The sequence below is a fragment of the Octodon degus genome, unplaced genomic scaffold (genome assembly GCF_000260255.1).
Source record: "Octodon degus isolate 3935 unplaced genomic scaffold, OctDeg1.0 scaffold00170, whole genome shotgun sequence".
In the NCBI taxonomy this organism is placed as follows: Eukaryota; Metazoa; Chordata; class Mammalia; order Rodentia; family Octodontidae; genus Octodon; species Octodon degus.
This window is the reverse complement of record NW_004524746.1, coordinates 4,025,233-4,037,016: the sequence shown is the minus strand read 5'-3', so window position 1 is coordinate 4,037,016 and position 11,784 is coordinate 4,025,233. Positions and strand designations below refer to the sequence as shown.

The window sequence follows — 11,784 nt, the reverse complement described above, 5'->3', positions numbered from 1 at the left end:
AATTTTTTTAAAGTGACAGTTTTGCAGGATAAAACCTGGTACAAATAGCAATATTGTCTTGAGCTGCAGAATGCCATTTCTTGTATATTTTAAGAAGTCCTACTTAAAATAGCTTCTAGTAGAGGTGGCAGAAGTAATGTCAAGCAGACATTTATTTTCACCTCTTCTGTTCTTTGGCTACTAAATACACTGCAGAAGTGGTGCTGTGTAACAATGCTTTGAAACATGAGCCAGTGCTGTGAAGGTTTGCAAACCTGCCTTGTGGTACACAGTTCTGTTGTTTTACATGTATCAAGTAGCCATTAAGCTGGATATGGCAGCTCATGCCTATAATCCCAGCACTCAGAAGGTACAGGCAGGAGGATTGCTGCAAGTTCAAGGCCAGACTAGATTACAAAGTGAGTCCAGGGCCAGTCTAAGCTGCATAGAGAAACCCTCTCTTAAAAAGAAAATATTAATTAGTGACCATCGAAAACCTTTATTATTTGTTGGGAAACTTATTAAACTGGCTTTAAATTGATGTTATTTTTTAAAACTTTTTTATTTATTTATTTTTGTGTGTGTAGGTTTAGCATAGGGTCTACAGGGTCTCACTATGTAGACCAGACTCGTAGTGATCCACCTGTGTTCAGCCTCCCAAAAGATGGATTACAGGCTTGCACCACCATGCCCTGTCACAATTGTGGTCTCAGTGCACCTTGGGGGTGGGGCGGGCAAGACACAATATTATTTTTTGTCTCAGTTTCTGGTTTTACTAAAAGTAACCAATTTCAGCATTACTAACAAGAATCTGGAGTCATTAAAATTGCCTAATAACTTCATTTTCCTTCCTTAATCAATTAATAGTGCTTCATCCCAATTTCCCTGAGCACTAGAGCAGCTTCTCTTAGTTTGCTTTCACTGTGTGTGTGTGTGTGTGTGTGTGTGTGTGTGTGTGTGTGTATGTGTATTGAGTTATTTAATAGAACTGAGCCAGGGCCATCAGTCTGAACCACAGGCTACATCTCTAGCTTCCCCATTCCTGCATTTTAAAATTTCTATTTTTCTAAAATGACTGAGTCCTACTGAGTTACCTAGGATGCAGCTCAACCTGTGAGTGGTGGGATTAGAGCCAGGATGCTGACTGAGTCCTGATATTTGTCAGTGTGTGTGTCACTGTGACAAAACCCCACAGCCCTAGGTGAGGAAGGAGACACATTCTGAGTTTGAACTTTTGCATTTTTAGTAATTAATTTTCAGTAGATTTGATGAAAATGAAACAAAATACATCTTTGGATTTTCAAACATGAATCCTTCTCTTTGCAATAAATTTGAATTGTAAACAATTTAAGGGGACTTTTTTTCCCTTTCATACCTTTAGGGTCAGGAATCCTATTGGAATTCCATGTAGTCTAGTGACGCTAATAAGGTAGATTTGCCTACTGGGTATTTCATGTAAAGACAACCATAAGATCTTAGGGCTGCTTTCTTTTATTTAGCACATTCACATCTTGTAGCAGATATCAAGATTTCATTTCTATCACACACCATGATATCAACAATGAAGTTAGTTTACGTATATAAATTACCTTTGAATCTATTTTATAAGATTTAGAAAATTTCATAATGCAAATTCTTATGCAAAATTACAGAAAATGTGCATTATTTTTAAATCCATTCGAACTGTTACTTTATAGTATTTTAGGGCTGAGAGCCTTTGATGCAAATATGGAAAACAGGCTTGAAAAAAAAAATCAGCATTCCTACTTTCCTCCAGGAGTTATATAGATAAGGCACCATGAATTTTTAGGTCGTTTTTCAGTGTCTTGTATTAAATTAGCACATATGTTTAATGGACCAAAACATTACTTTTTCCTTAGCAACGTATTACTAAAACATTCAAAGGAAAATTATAGTTTTCATGGTTTTATTATTAAGGTATATAGTGGCCATAGAGAAAATTATTTTATAAAAATAGTAATAGTCATTTCAAATCGATGAATATAGAAAGTTTGTGATATCACATATTCATACTAGTGAACTTGTATTATAGTAACAGTGCCTATGATAATAAGTACTACCATCTCTCCATGAATCTCAATGTGTCAGAGCCGGGGAGATGGCTCAGTGGTATAAGTGCTTCCCTGGCAAGCGCAAGGGCCTGAGTTCAATCCTCGGTTCTGATAAAAAAAAAAAAAAAAAATCTCAGTGTGTCATTGCATTATACTCACTGAATTTTTATTTGTGATTCTGCTTTATTTCATGGAGACTGCTTTAATTTTTAAGAACTGGTGTTCACTTAATTTCATGATTTATATTCAGGGATTTTAACCTGCTTTTATTGAGTAGCTCTCAGGAGATATTTTCTCAGAACCTAGACATCCTAAAAGTAGTTCTTTACTGTAGCTTCTGTTACATAGAATCAGATTATGAAAGCATAAGAATGGTGCCATTAATGTCATGTGAATATTTCAGTGGCTCCTGCTTGCTAGTGTTCTTGCTGGTATTTCTGCGCATGGTAGCAGTTGTCCACTGGACTTACTATTTTTCAATCGTTTTTCTCTTCAGATTGTCATCATGGAAGTTCAAGGCTTGAAGTCAGTTGCTCCCAATAGAATTGTTTACTGCACGATGGAGGTGGAAGGAGGACAGAAGCTGCAGACAGACCAGGCGGAAGCCTCAAGGCCTCAGTAAGCGAGTTGAATACTACTTGATTTTTTCAAAAGAAATATGCTTTACCTATTATGGGATTTCATGATCCTGCATTCCGAAACTCTTATTTGGCCAGCTTTATTCTAAGCTGTGTTAGAATCGTTGTTTTCCTTTCTGAGTAACAATGTTAGAGTTAGGACTGGACAGAATCCTTGTGTGGTACAAACAAAAGAGCCAGCATGCAGGTATGTGACTGTTAGACAGTAAAATGTATAGGTTACTTTTCCTTATAAGTATATCAGGAAAACGTTGCCACATGTGTCATTAGAGAGTGACGGGAGATCCTGTGTCAGCGGTTGCAGCTGTGCCCTTACTGCTCTTCTGGTTCTGTGCCCGGCTTTGTGGGTTGGACAGGTGGCCGTCTCAGCTCAGCGTAATGAGTGAGAATAGTCCAGTGCGTAGATTTCAGTTAGAGAACCAGTTAATGACTGTCACCCAGTAATCAGAGGTGGTCAAATTGTTCTTTGCTAACAGTTTAATGTTTCATATCCTGGAAACGAGCTTAATTAAATTTAGAAAATGTTCTCTTTAACTGATTTGAATGTGGTAAACATCACAACCTCTTGATAGAAATAACCCATCTGGCCTGAGGGATTCAAATGCAAATTGCCCGTCTCTCCTGTGTAGGCTGCTCTTTGAAAACTTCTTGCATCTGTTTAATCTTTATTTAAAGTGTCCTGTGCTTTCAGATTTTGGGTTTGCACAGAATATTGTGATGTTGTGAAAAAGCAAGTTAACGCTTCTTACCCTGCCTCTGGAAGTCCTGCAGGTCTGAGCCTCGCCGGTCTCACCTGCTTTTTCTTCCACCTGAGTTCTTCTTCCCTTTTTCTTTGAGTCTTGGGAGGCTTGGCTTTAAGAATCACACACATCACTTTCTAAGAACAAACCTTCCGTTTATCTGTAATTTGCTCTCTGTCCATGTAGATTCACCTACTCTGGGTATTTCGCGTAATAAGAATCATAAGCTTGGGGCTGCCTTCTTTCATTTAGCACATTTACACCTTGCAGCAGATATCAAGACTTCGTTTAAAAAATTAGATAATATTCTATGTATATACCACACACATGTGCCGTATTTATCAGTTCATCTTGGTTGATGAATGATTGGATCATTTTTACCTTTTGGCTCATGAGAGCAATGCTGTAATAAACATTGGTGTGCAAGTAGCTGCTTTGAGTCCCGTTTTCAATTATTTGAGTTATATTCCTGAGTGGAAAATTGCTGCCCCATCTATACTGTACCTGAAGTGCATAAGGTTTTTGTCTTATTAGTACGTAGTTTTCATTGCCTCTGTGTGTATGTGGGGGGGGTGTGGGTGTGGGTGTGTGGGTGTGTGGGGGTGTGGGTGTGTGTGACCTTTCCAAGTAGATATGAAGTGTCTGAGTGTGTTTGGGATCTGGGTAATCACTAAAGATACAGAGTATCTTTTCAAGGGCCATTTGAATATCTTGAAAAAATGTCTACTCAAGACTTTTGTCCCTTTTTTAAGTGAGTTGTTTGGTTTATCAAATTTTAAGATATATGTGTGTATATATATACATATATATTACTATACCATTATATACCTTTATCATATGATTTATGAATGTTATCTTCTGTTCTGTTTTGTTTTTCACTTCCTTGATTTGTCTTTTGAAGCACAAAATTTTGTTGAAGTCCAATTTGTTTTCTGTGGCTTATGTCTTAGAATCTTATTATATAATACAAGGTCACAGAGATTTATCTTTACATTTTCTTTGAAAGTTTCTGTAATTTTAACTCTTAAATTTAGGTGATTGTGCCATTTTGAATGGTTTTGTACAAGATTTTTTTTTTCCTCCCGGAACCAGGGATTGAACTCAGGCCCTTGTGCTTGCCAGGGAAGTGCTTATTCTACTGAGCCATCTCCCCAGCCCACAATATGTGCATAATGTAGATTCCAACTCCTTTTTTTGGCATTTCACTATTTAGTTTTTCAGCATGGTTTGTTAAAGAAACTTTTCCTTTTCCACTAAATATGTTCTGTACATTCTATTTGAAAACCAAATGGACATTGAGATGTGCATTTCTTTCTTATCTCTCAATTTGATTTTATTTTATTGTGGTATCTCTATTTTATATTTTGTATCAGGACATAGTGGCTTTGGAGAATGAATTTGGATGTGGTCTTTCCTTTTCTATTCTGTAGGAGAATATAGAGAACTTTTATTACTTTTTCTTTAAATGTTAGGTAGTCCGTCAATCTTTGTCGGCCTGAAAATTTTCGTAGTTCTCTGATATCTAATGGGATTGCCATTCTTGCTACAAATCTGTCAGGTTGCCTTTCGTCTAGTCTGTTGTGGTACTTTAGGACTTTTAGGAACTTAATTCATATAGCTTGTCTAATGTATTCTCCTAGAATTTTCAGAGTATTTCTTTGCAGTCTTTTTATTGCTATATGGTTGTTAGTAGTGGTAATGGCCTCTGTTTAAGTTCTAATTGTAGTTTGAATGTTTTCTCCTGTAGCATTTATCCAGCTAAGGGTTGGCTCTTTTTAATTGACCTTTTAAAAAGTTGGTTTCATTCACTATTTTTTTCTATCTTTTTTTAATTTTCACTTGATATTTATTACTTCCCTCTATACCTTTAGGTTTAATTTGTTTAATTTATGCATTTTTATAGTGTCTTCAGTTGGAAAGTTTGGCCTCTGATTTTAATTCTTCTTTCTTAATATAAACAGTTATAGCTAAATACTGCCCTTGATATATCACTTTAGGTGCATCAATATATGCTGCTACATTTTATTTTCATTTTTTATTCATTATGATGTCTTTGATTACTAAAGTAAATTATTTGTATAGTAAATAGTTTAGTGGAGAAAGTATCTTAACTGTTGAAAACACAAGCTGTGGGTCCCACCGTGCCGTTCGCATGGTAAGGGGGCTGGGTCTTCCCATCTGTAACAGTACTTACATTAGTTCATTTAGTCTACCCTACTCGTCTATGAGATTGTCACTAAGTGCAGCTGGCCTGAAACCCTCAGTGTATGGTTCGTTCTACAGAAGCATTGTTAGTTAAGATATATCTGGGTTCTATTATATATATATATATATATTAGAATTCACCCTTCATAAGTTAAATGATATTTCATAAAGTTTTCATTCATGTAGCTGTGCCCACGATTCTGTTTGAAATGTATTTTGAAAAGACCTGTCATACCCATCTGCAGGCCATTCCTGCTCCCACTAAGGCTCCAGGAAAGCACTCATGAAATTTTAAGTAGTATATTTTTGCTTTTATTAGATCACTCCTAAAACTGAAATCTTGCAATATTGACTCATTATATCTGACTTTTTTATTGTTTAGTATAATTTCTATAAACTCTTATGTATAATTGATACTTCAATATTTGGCAGTGGAGTGAATTAGCTTTTATCTTAATAGTGATTTTTTAGTGTTGTTCATTATATTTCTAAAATACACTGTACACATAAAAAGCTGAAACATGTAAGCATACAATTAAGTAAAATATGTGAATATCAGAGAGAAAATATATACCAACTACTGTTTGGGGGTTTTCTTTCCATTGAGAAACTTGATTAAAATAGCACTAGTATTTTTGGGTTGTGGATGGGGGTAGGAGGGACACTGAATTAACTTCCAAGTGAATTACTATTGTTGTTTTTTTGTTTTGTTTTGTTTTTGTTTTTCTTTTCAAAGTTTTATTGATAAACAGCAATGAGACAGTTTCAAATCAAATCGGAAGTACAGTTTCAACAAATAATACACTGCATATATTCTTCTTAGTGGTTAATTGCTATACAAGATGCGGAGTGAATTACTATTGTATTGATGAGTGTTTCCCAGAAATACAATCTTGAAAATATTTCTTCCTACCACTGACCGGCGGCAGCTTTGCTGTAGAATGGCGCTTTCACCCCTAACTCTCCTGGCACAGCAGGAACAAGGTCCATGTTCTCATCATCGTTGCAAATCATGGCTCAGACACGTTTTCTAAATTTTATTGCTTCAACAGTTTGTGCTTTGCTGGAGAGCAATTCATCCTTCTGTCTGATGCTAATTAAAGTGCCATATTTAGTCCATATTTCCAATAAACTTAATCATAATTTCTAGCCCTTGCCTATTTCATTTCTGTAGCTAAGATTTCCTGCCAGCAAGTAGCGGGGAACAGCCTGGGAGGTTGGTGAATAACGTAGGCTATAGGACCCAGGGTCCAATAAACTGGTGTTGATAGACAGGTTTGATGTATGAAGAGTGGTGATGAGGCAATTTAATATAGGAAAGTTTTGTTTTTAATTGTATTTTTAGTATAGGGAAGGCGATGTGGATAAATTATATCTTCTACACGCAGAGAAACTTCTACTATTGATGTGGTTTTTAGTCATTGTTTTATAGTCTGTTATTGAGCAAGGGAAATTTTTGTGTTCTATGAAGGAGGTATAGAAGTGTTGCTACCCCTTTGTAGCATTTTAACATTTCCAGTCATTTCATTCAATTTAGACTTACTGACACCACCTGAAAGGAAATGGAAACTTAGTGAAAATAACAAGCCAGATGTAGGAATTATTTGTAGTAGTCACAAATTTCCTTATGTATACTGACGTCTAAGGTCCGTTCCTTTTGACGGTGAGCATCCTTTGAGAGCCTAAATGTGCAAAGGAGCTAATATAATTCCTTTTGGGGATTTTAGGTGGATCTTGGTACCAGGAAAATAAAAGCAAGGAAATTGGTTATTAAAAGCAAGTAGAAGAGAACATATAGATGAAATCTGAGTTATTAAAAATTTTAAGCATAGGGACAGTAGTACCATTAAAAAAAAACCAATAAAACATCTACACTTTTGCTATAGTCTCTGCCTCTCCTTTGTCCCATAGAATAGGGTCTCTGTTCCATAGCTACCTAAAAAGTACTGAGATAAATAGGCAAGACAGAGTAAGAAAAGCAGAAGAATTGCATCATTATAGAAATATGTTTATGGACAAAATGTCCTTCAACCTCATAAAAGTGATGGGAAACATAGTCTGCAGTTCTCATTTCTGGAAACTTCAAATCTTTAACCAGAAAGGTAATAATCTGTCAGCTATTGAGAAAATATTGCAGCTACAAATGGAAAATTATCAGAATGACAAAGTACTGGGACAAGCATTGGAGACAGAGTAAATATAAACCCTATAGAAGCCAAAAGAATGGAACTCTTCCTTAACTGCATTGTACCCTTCATTTTAATTTATTAATGTCATTTATTTTGAGATGTAACTCATTAGTAAGCTATTTTTATAGACAAGATATTAAGTATGGTGATATTTTATGTGATAACCCAAAACATGTGCCTATTTGTAGTTACCCAAAGGGAAATCATTCCAACTAGATACAAGCTGTGTGCCTTCTTGTTTGCATTTTTAAAGTCATCAGCTCACTTTTTCTTACTAAATTCACTAAAATAACAGTTCTGTAAGACTAATATTAATCATTTAAATCAAATAGAAGTTTAAAATACAAGTATCTACCATGTACAGTTGTCCAACTCATTGGGAATTTATGTAGAATTAAAGCAAACTAACCTGGAAATCTTCATAATTGAAAACTTCTGAGGTAATAATGAAAACTGTGATGGTTAAGATTCCCGATGCTAGCTGCGGAGCACTCCTGACCTTTAGAGAGCAACAGCAGTGGGTCAGTTTGGGAGAAAATGTAATTATTGACATTTTTGTGATAGATTTATAGCTTGTAAATATCTTCCATTATAGTTGTTACTTTTTTTAGAACAGTCTCTTACACTTATTATCACTTTGATTATTTATTTATTTATTTAGTAACCAATTACTGAATCAATTATTGAATTTGTCAGGTTATAATAAGTAGCAAACTCCATTTTTTTCTTATGCTATATTCCAAGACTCCAGGGTTTCCCATCTGTAAACCCTTAAAGGCAAATAAATATCCTACCTTTCTGGTCACTTTTACATATAAAATAGTATTTTACAGTTTCAGACCAGTTTACATAAAAACTTACACATTTTCAAAAATGTTACTTTCCTTCCAATCTATTCAAAGGCCAGTAGAGGGGACAGAGTGCTATAGGCTAGTCTCATTTTTCTTGTTTTATCTGCCCATCTTCTGCTACAACTTTTTTAGGACTAGGGTTGGGAAGAAAAGAAGGTGAGAAATGTCTTTGTGCATTGCGGTTTATGTGTAGATGCCCCCACCAGAAACCTTAGGTGCCAGACCCAGTCCTAGTCCAGGCCCAGTGAGTGTGTGGGAGAGCATCCACCTACCCTTCACCAGCAGGACCTACTGGTTCCAGCCCAGGTGCAGCATGGGTGAGACCCTCTTCCACGCCCTTGCTATGCCCCCCACCAAACCGCAACACCTCCCCCACCCTGCCCACCAAGTAGGAATTTCTGCAGCATTCCAGTAATCTTCAGACCCAGTCCTAGCCCAGGCCCTGTGAGTGTGTGGGAGAGCTTCAGTCTACCCTAAACCAGGGGGATGTACTGGTCCCAGCCCAGGCACAGTGTGAGTGAAAGCCTCTTTCACACCCTGGCCGTAGAGTAGGAATTTCTGTCTCATTCCAGGAACCCCCAGATCCAGCCCTAGTCCAGGCCCGGTGAGTCTGTGGGAGAGCTGCCTCTCCCCCATACTCCATATTGTCCCTCCAGACTCAGCTCAGGCCTGGCATACAGGCCTGGGGTGAAACCCTGCAGCTGCAATGCCTGCAGAGAGTATAGAGGACAGAAACACCCAGCGAGTCCAGGAGCAGAACATCTTGCCAGAGGGGGGCAACAGGTTCACCCCCAACACAACAGCAAGAAAGAGCTGAGCACAGCAGCCAGACCTGAGCCAGGCACAGCTGGATAAATCCAAATTTTATAGATCTGTACCTGAACTTCAGTAGCTATGAAGGTTATAACTGCAAAAATATCTAAAACAAAGGTCAAAAGACAGTGCTATACAAAATGACAATGAGAAGGAGCAAAAGGCAATCTCAGAACCCAAGCCCACCCATAACAAGTGCAGAGAACACTAACACAGAACAAATTGGGAATCATAAAGCTGAAAGCAATGAATCAACGGCTTCTGAAATAAAGAAACAGCAGCAGAAAGGTATAGAGGAATTCAGATTGGAAATGAAAAAAGAAATCCCTGAATTAATAATATCTGCAGTAAGAATCAAATGCAGAAATATATGGAGGAAACCCAATGCCCACCCAGAACAAGTGCAGAGGACACTAGCTCAGCTCAAATGTATGACTTAATAGCATTGACAGTAAATAAGCAATAGCATAAAGTCATAGAGGAACTCAGAGTGGAATTCTTTCCTACTAGCTCAGCTCAAATGTACGAACTCATAGTGTCGATAGTAAATAAGCAACAGCAGAAAGTTATAGAGGAACTCAGAGCATAATTCCTTTGTGAAATAAAAAAGAATTCTCAGAACTCATAGCATCTGAAGTAAAGAATCAACTATAGAAACATTGGGAGGAAATCCAATCTGAAAAAAAAAAAAACACTATAGTAAAAGAATTTATAACTGCTTCTAAAGAAGACATTGATTTAAAAAAAAAGAGAGAGATTAGAAAAATGATGAATTCCTTGAATGAGAAATACAGGAAAGAAATAGATCGCATGAAGCAGAGTCAAAGAGATATAGAGGAAATTAAAATCTCAATCACAAGTTTGCAAAACCGTTTAGGTGAATGTGAAGACAGAGTTTCAGATCTTGAAGAGGCTGGTGCAGCTAGTGAAAAGGCAAGAAAGGATCTCTTAAAAGCAACGAGGATGCAGGAAAGAATCCATCACCTGCAAGATGATGCAAAGATGAACAATGTGAGACTAATAGGCATCAATGGGAAAGAAGGAGGCAACACAAAGGACATTTAAAAAATATGGCAGAAGGAATAGCAGAAAACTTCCCAAATATGAGGAAACAATCTGACATTCAGGTAACTGAAGCATACAGAATGTGAAGGAACCTCAACCCAATTAAAAACACACCAAGACATAGAATAGTCAAGATCCAAGAAATTCAGCACAATGATAATATACTGAATGCCACTAGAGAAAAGAAGCAGATCACATTCAAAGGAAAACCCATTAGAATTACGGCCGACTTCATTTCACAAGCCATACAGGCAAGAAGATCATGGAAGAGTACTTCAAGTTGTCTATGAAAACAAATTCCAACCCAGACTACTATACCCTGTAAAACTCTCTTTTAAGTTTGATAGAGAAGACAAATACTTTCATGACAAAGAACAGCTAAAGAATTTCATGATGACAAAGCCAACCCTACACAGGCTACTGAAAGATGTTCTAGAGAGGGAGCAAAACGAGCAGAACTCCATGAATGACATCAAAAGCAATCAAATAAATAGGGCAAGCAGTTAAACACAGGAGAAAAAGGAGTAAACGACAACAGGTAAATAACATGTCAATCGTAAGTCAGTACATCTCAATTCTAACTATCAATGTAAGTGGACTCAATTCACCAATTAAGAGAAATAGACTGGCACAGTGGATTAGGAAACAAAATCCAACAATATGCTATATACAAGAAACACATTTAACTCATAAAGACATTCATAGGCTGAAAGTCAAAGGATGGAACACAATACTATATGCCTCAGCACCTCAGAAAAAAGCACAGGTAGCAATTCTATTCTCAGACAGTCTCAACTTCAAACCAACAATGATCAAGGGAAATAAAGAAGGCCACTATATACTGTTTAGGGTAAAAATACAAGAGGAAGAGGTAATACACATGAATATCTATGCACCAAACACGGGAGCACCCAATTATATATAGCAAATCTTAATAGACATGAAAAATCTAATATCCAATACTACAATATTAACAGGAGACCTTAACACTGCCTTATCCCAAATAGATAGGTCAACCAGACAAGAAATTAGTAAACAAAAAACAGAACTGAATCAGAGCTTGAAACAAATGGATTTGGTGGACATATACAGAGTGTTCCACGCAAACACAGCTAAACACACATTTTTCTCAGCTGTACATGGGTCATTTTCTAAAATCAACCACATACTGGTCCATAGGTCATGCTTAACTATATGTAAGAAAACAGAAATTATCCCATGCACATTATCTG

The 11,784-nt window shown here is 36.7% G+C and overlaps 1 protein-coding gene across 1 annotated transcript in view; it reads left to right on the top strand.

Moving 5' to 3' along the window:
- The window catches only part of Cadps2 (calcium dependent secretion activator 2), a 575,996-nt gene that overhangs the window by 245,084 nt on the left and 319,128 nt on the right, over positions 1-11,784 (top strand). Inside the window, exon 6 of the mRNA XM_023703422.1 lies at positions 2,548-2,669. Within this exon, the coding sequence (XP_023559190.1) occupies positions 2,548-2,669 (122 nt within the window). The remainder of the gene's footprint in view (positions 1-2,547; positions 2,670-11,784) is intronic.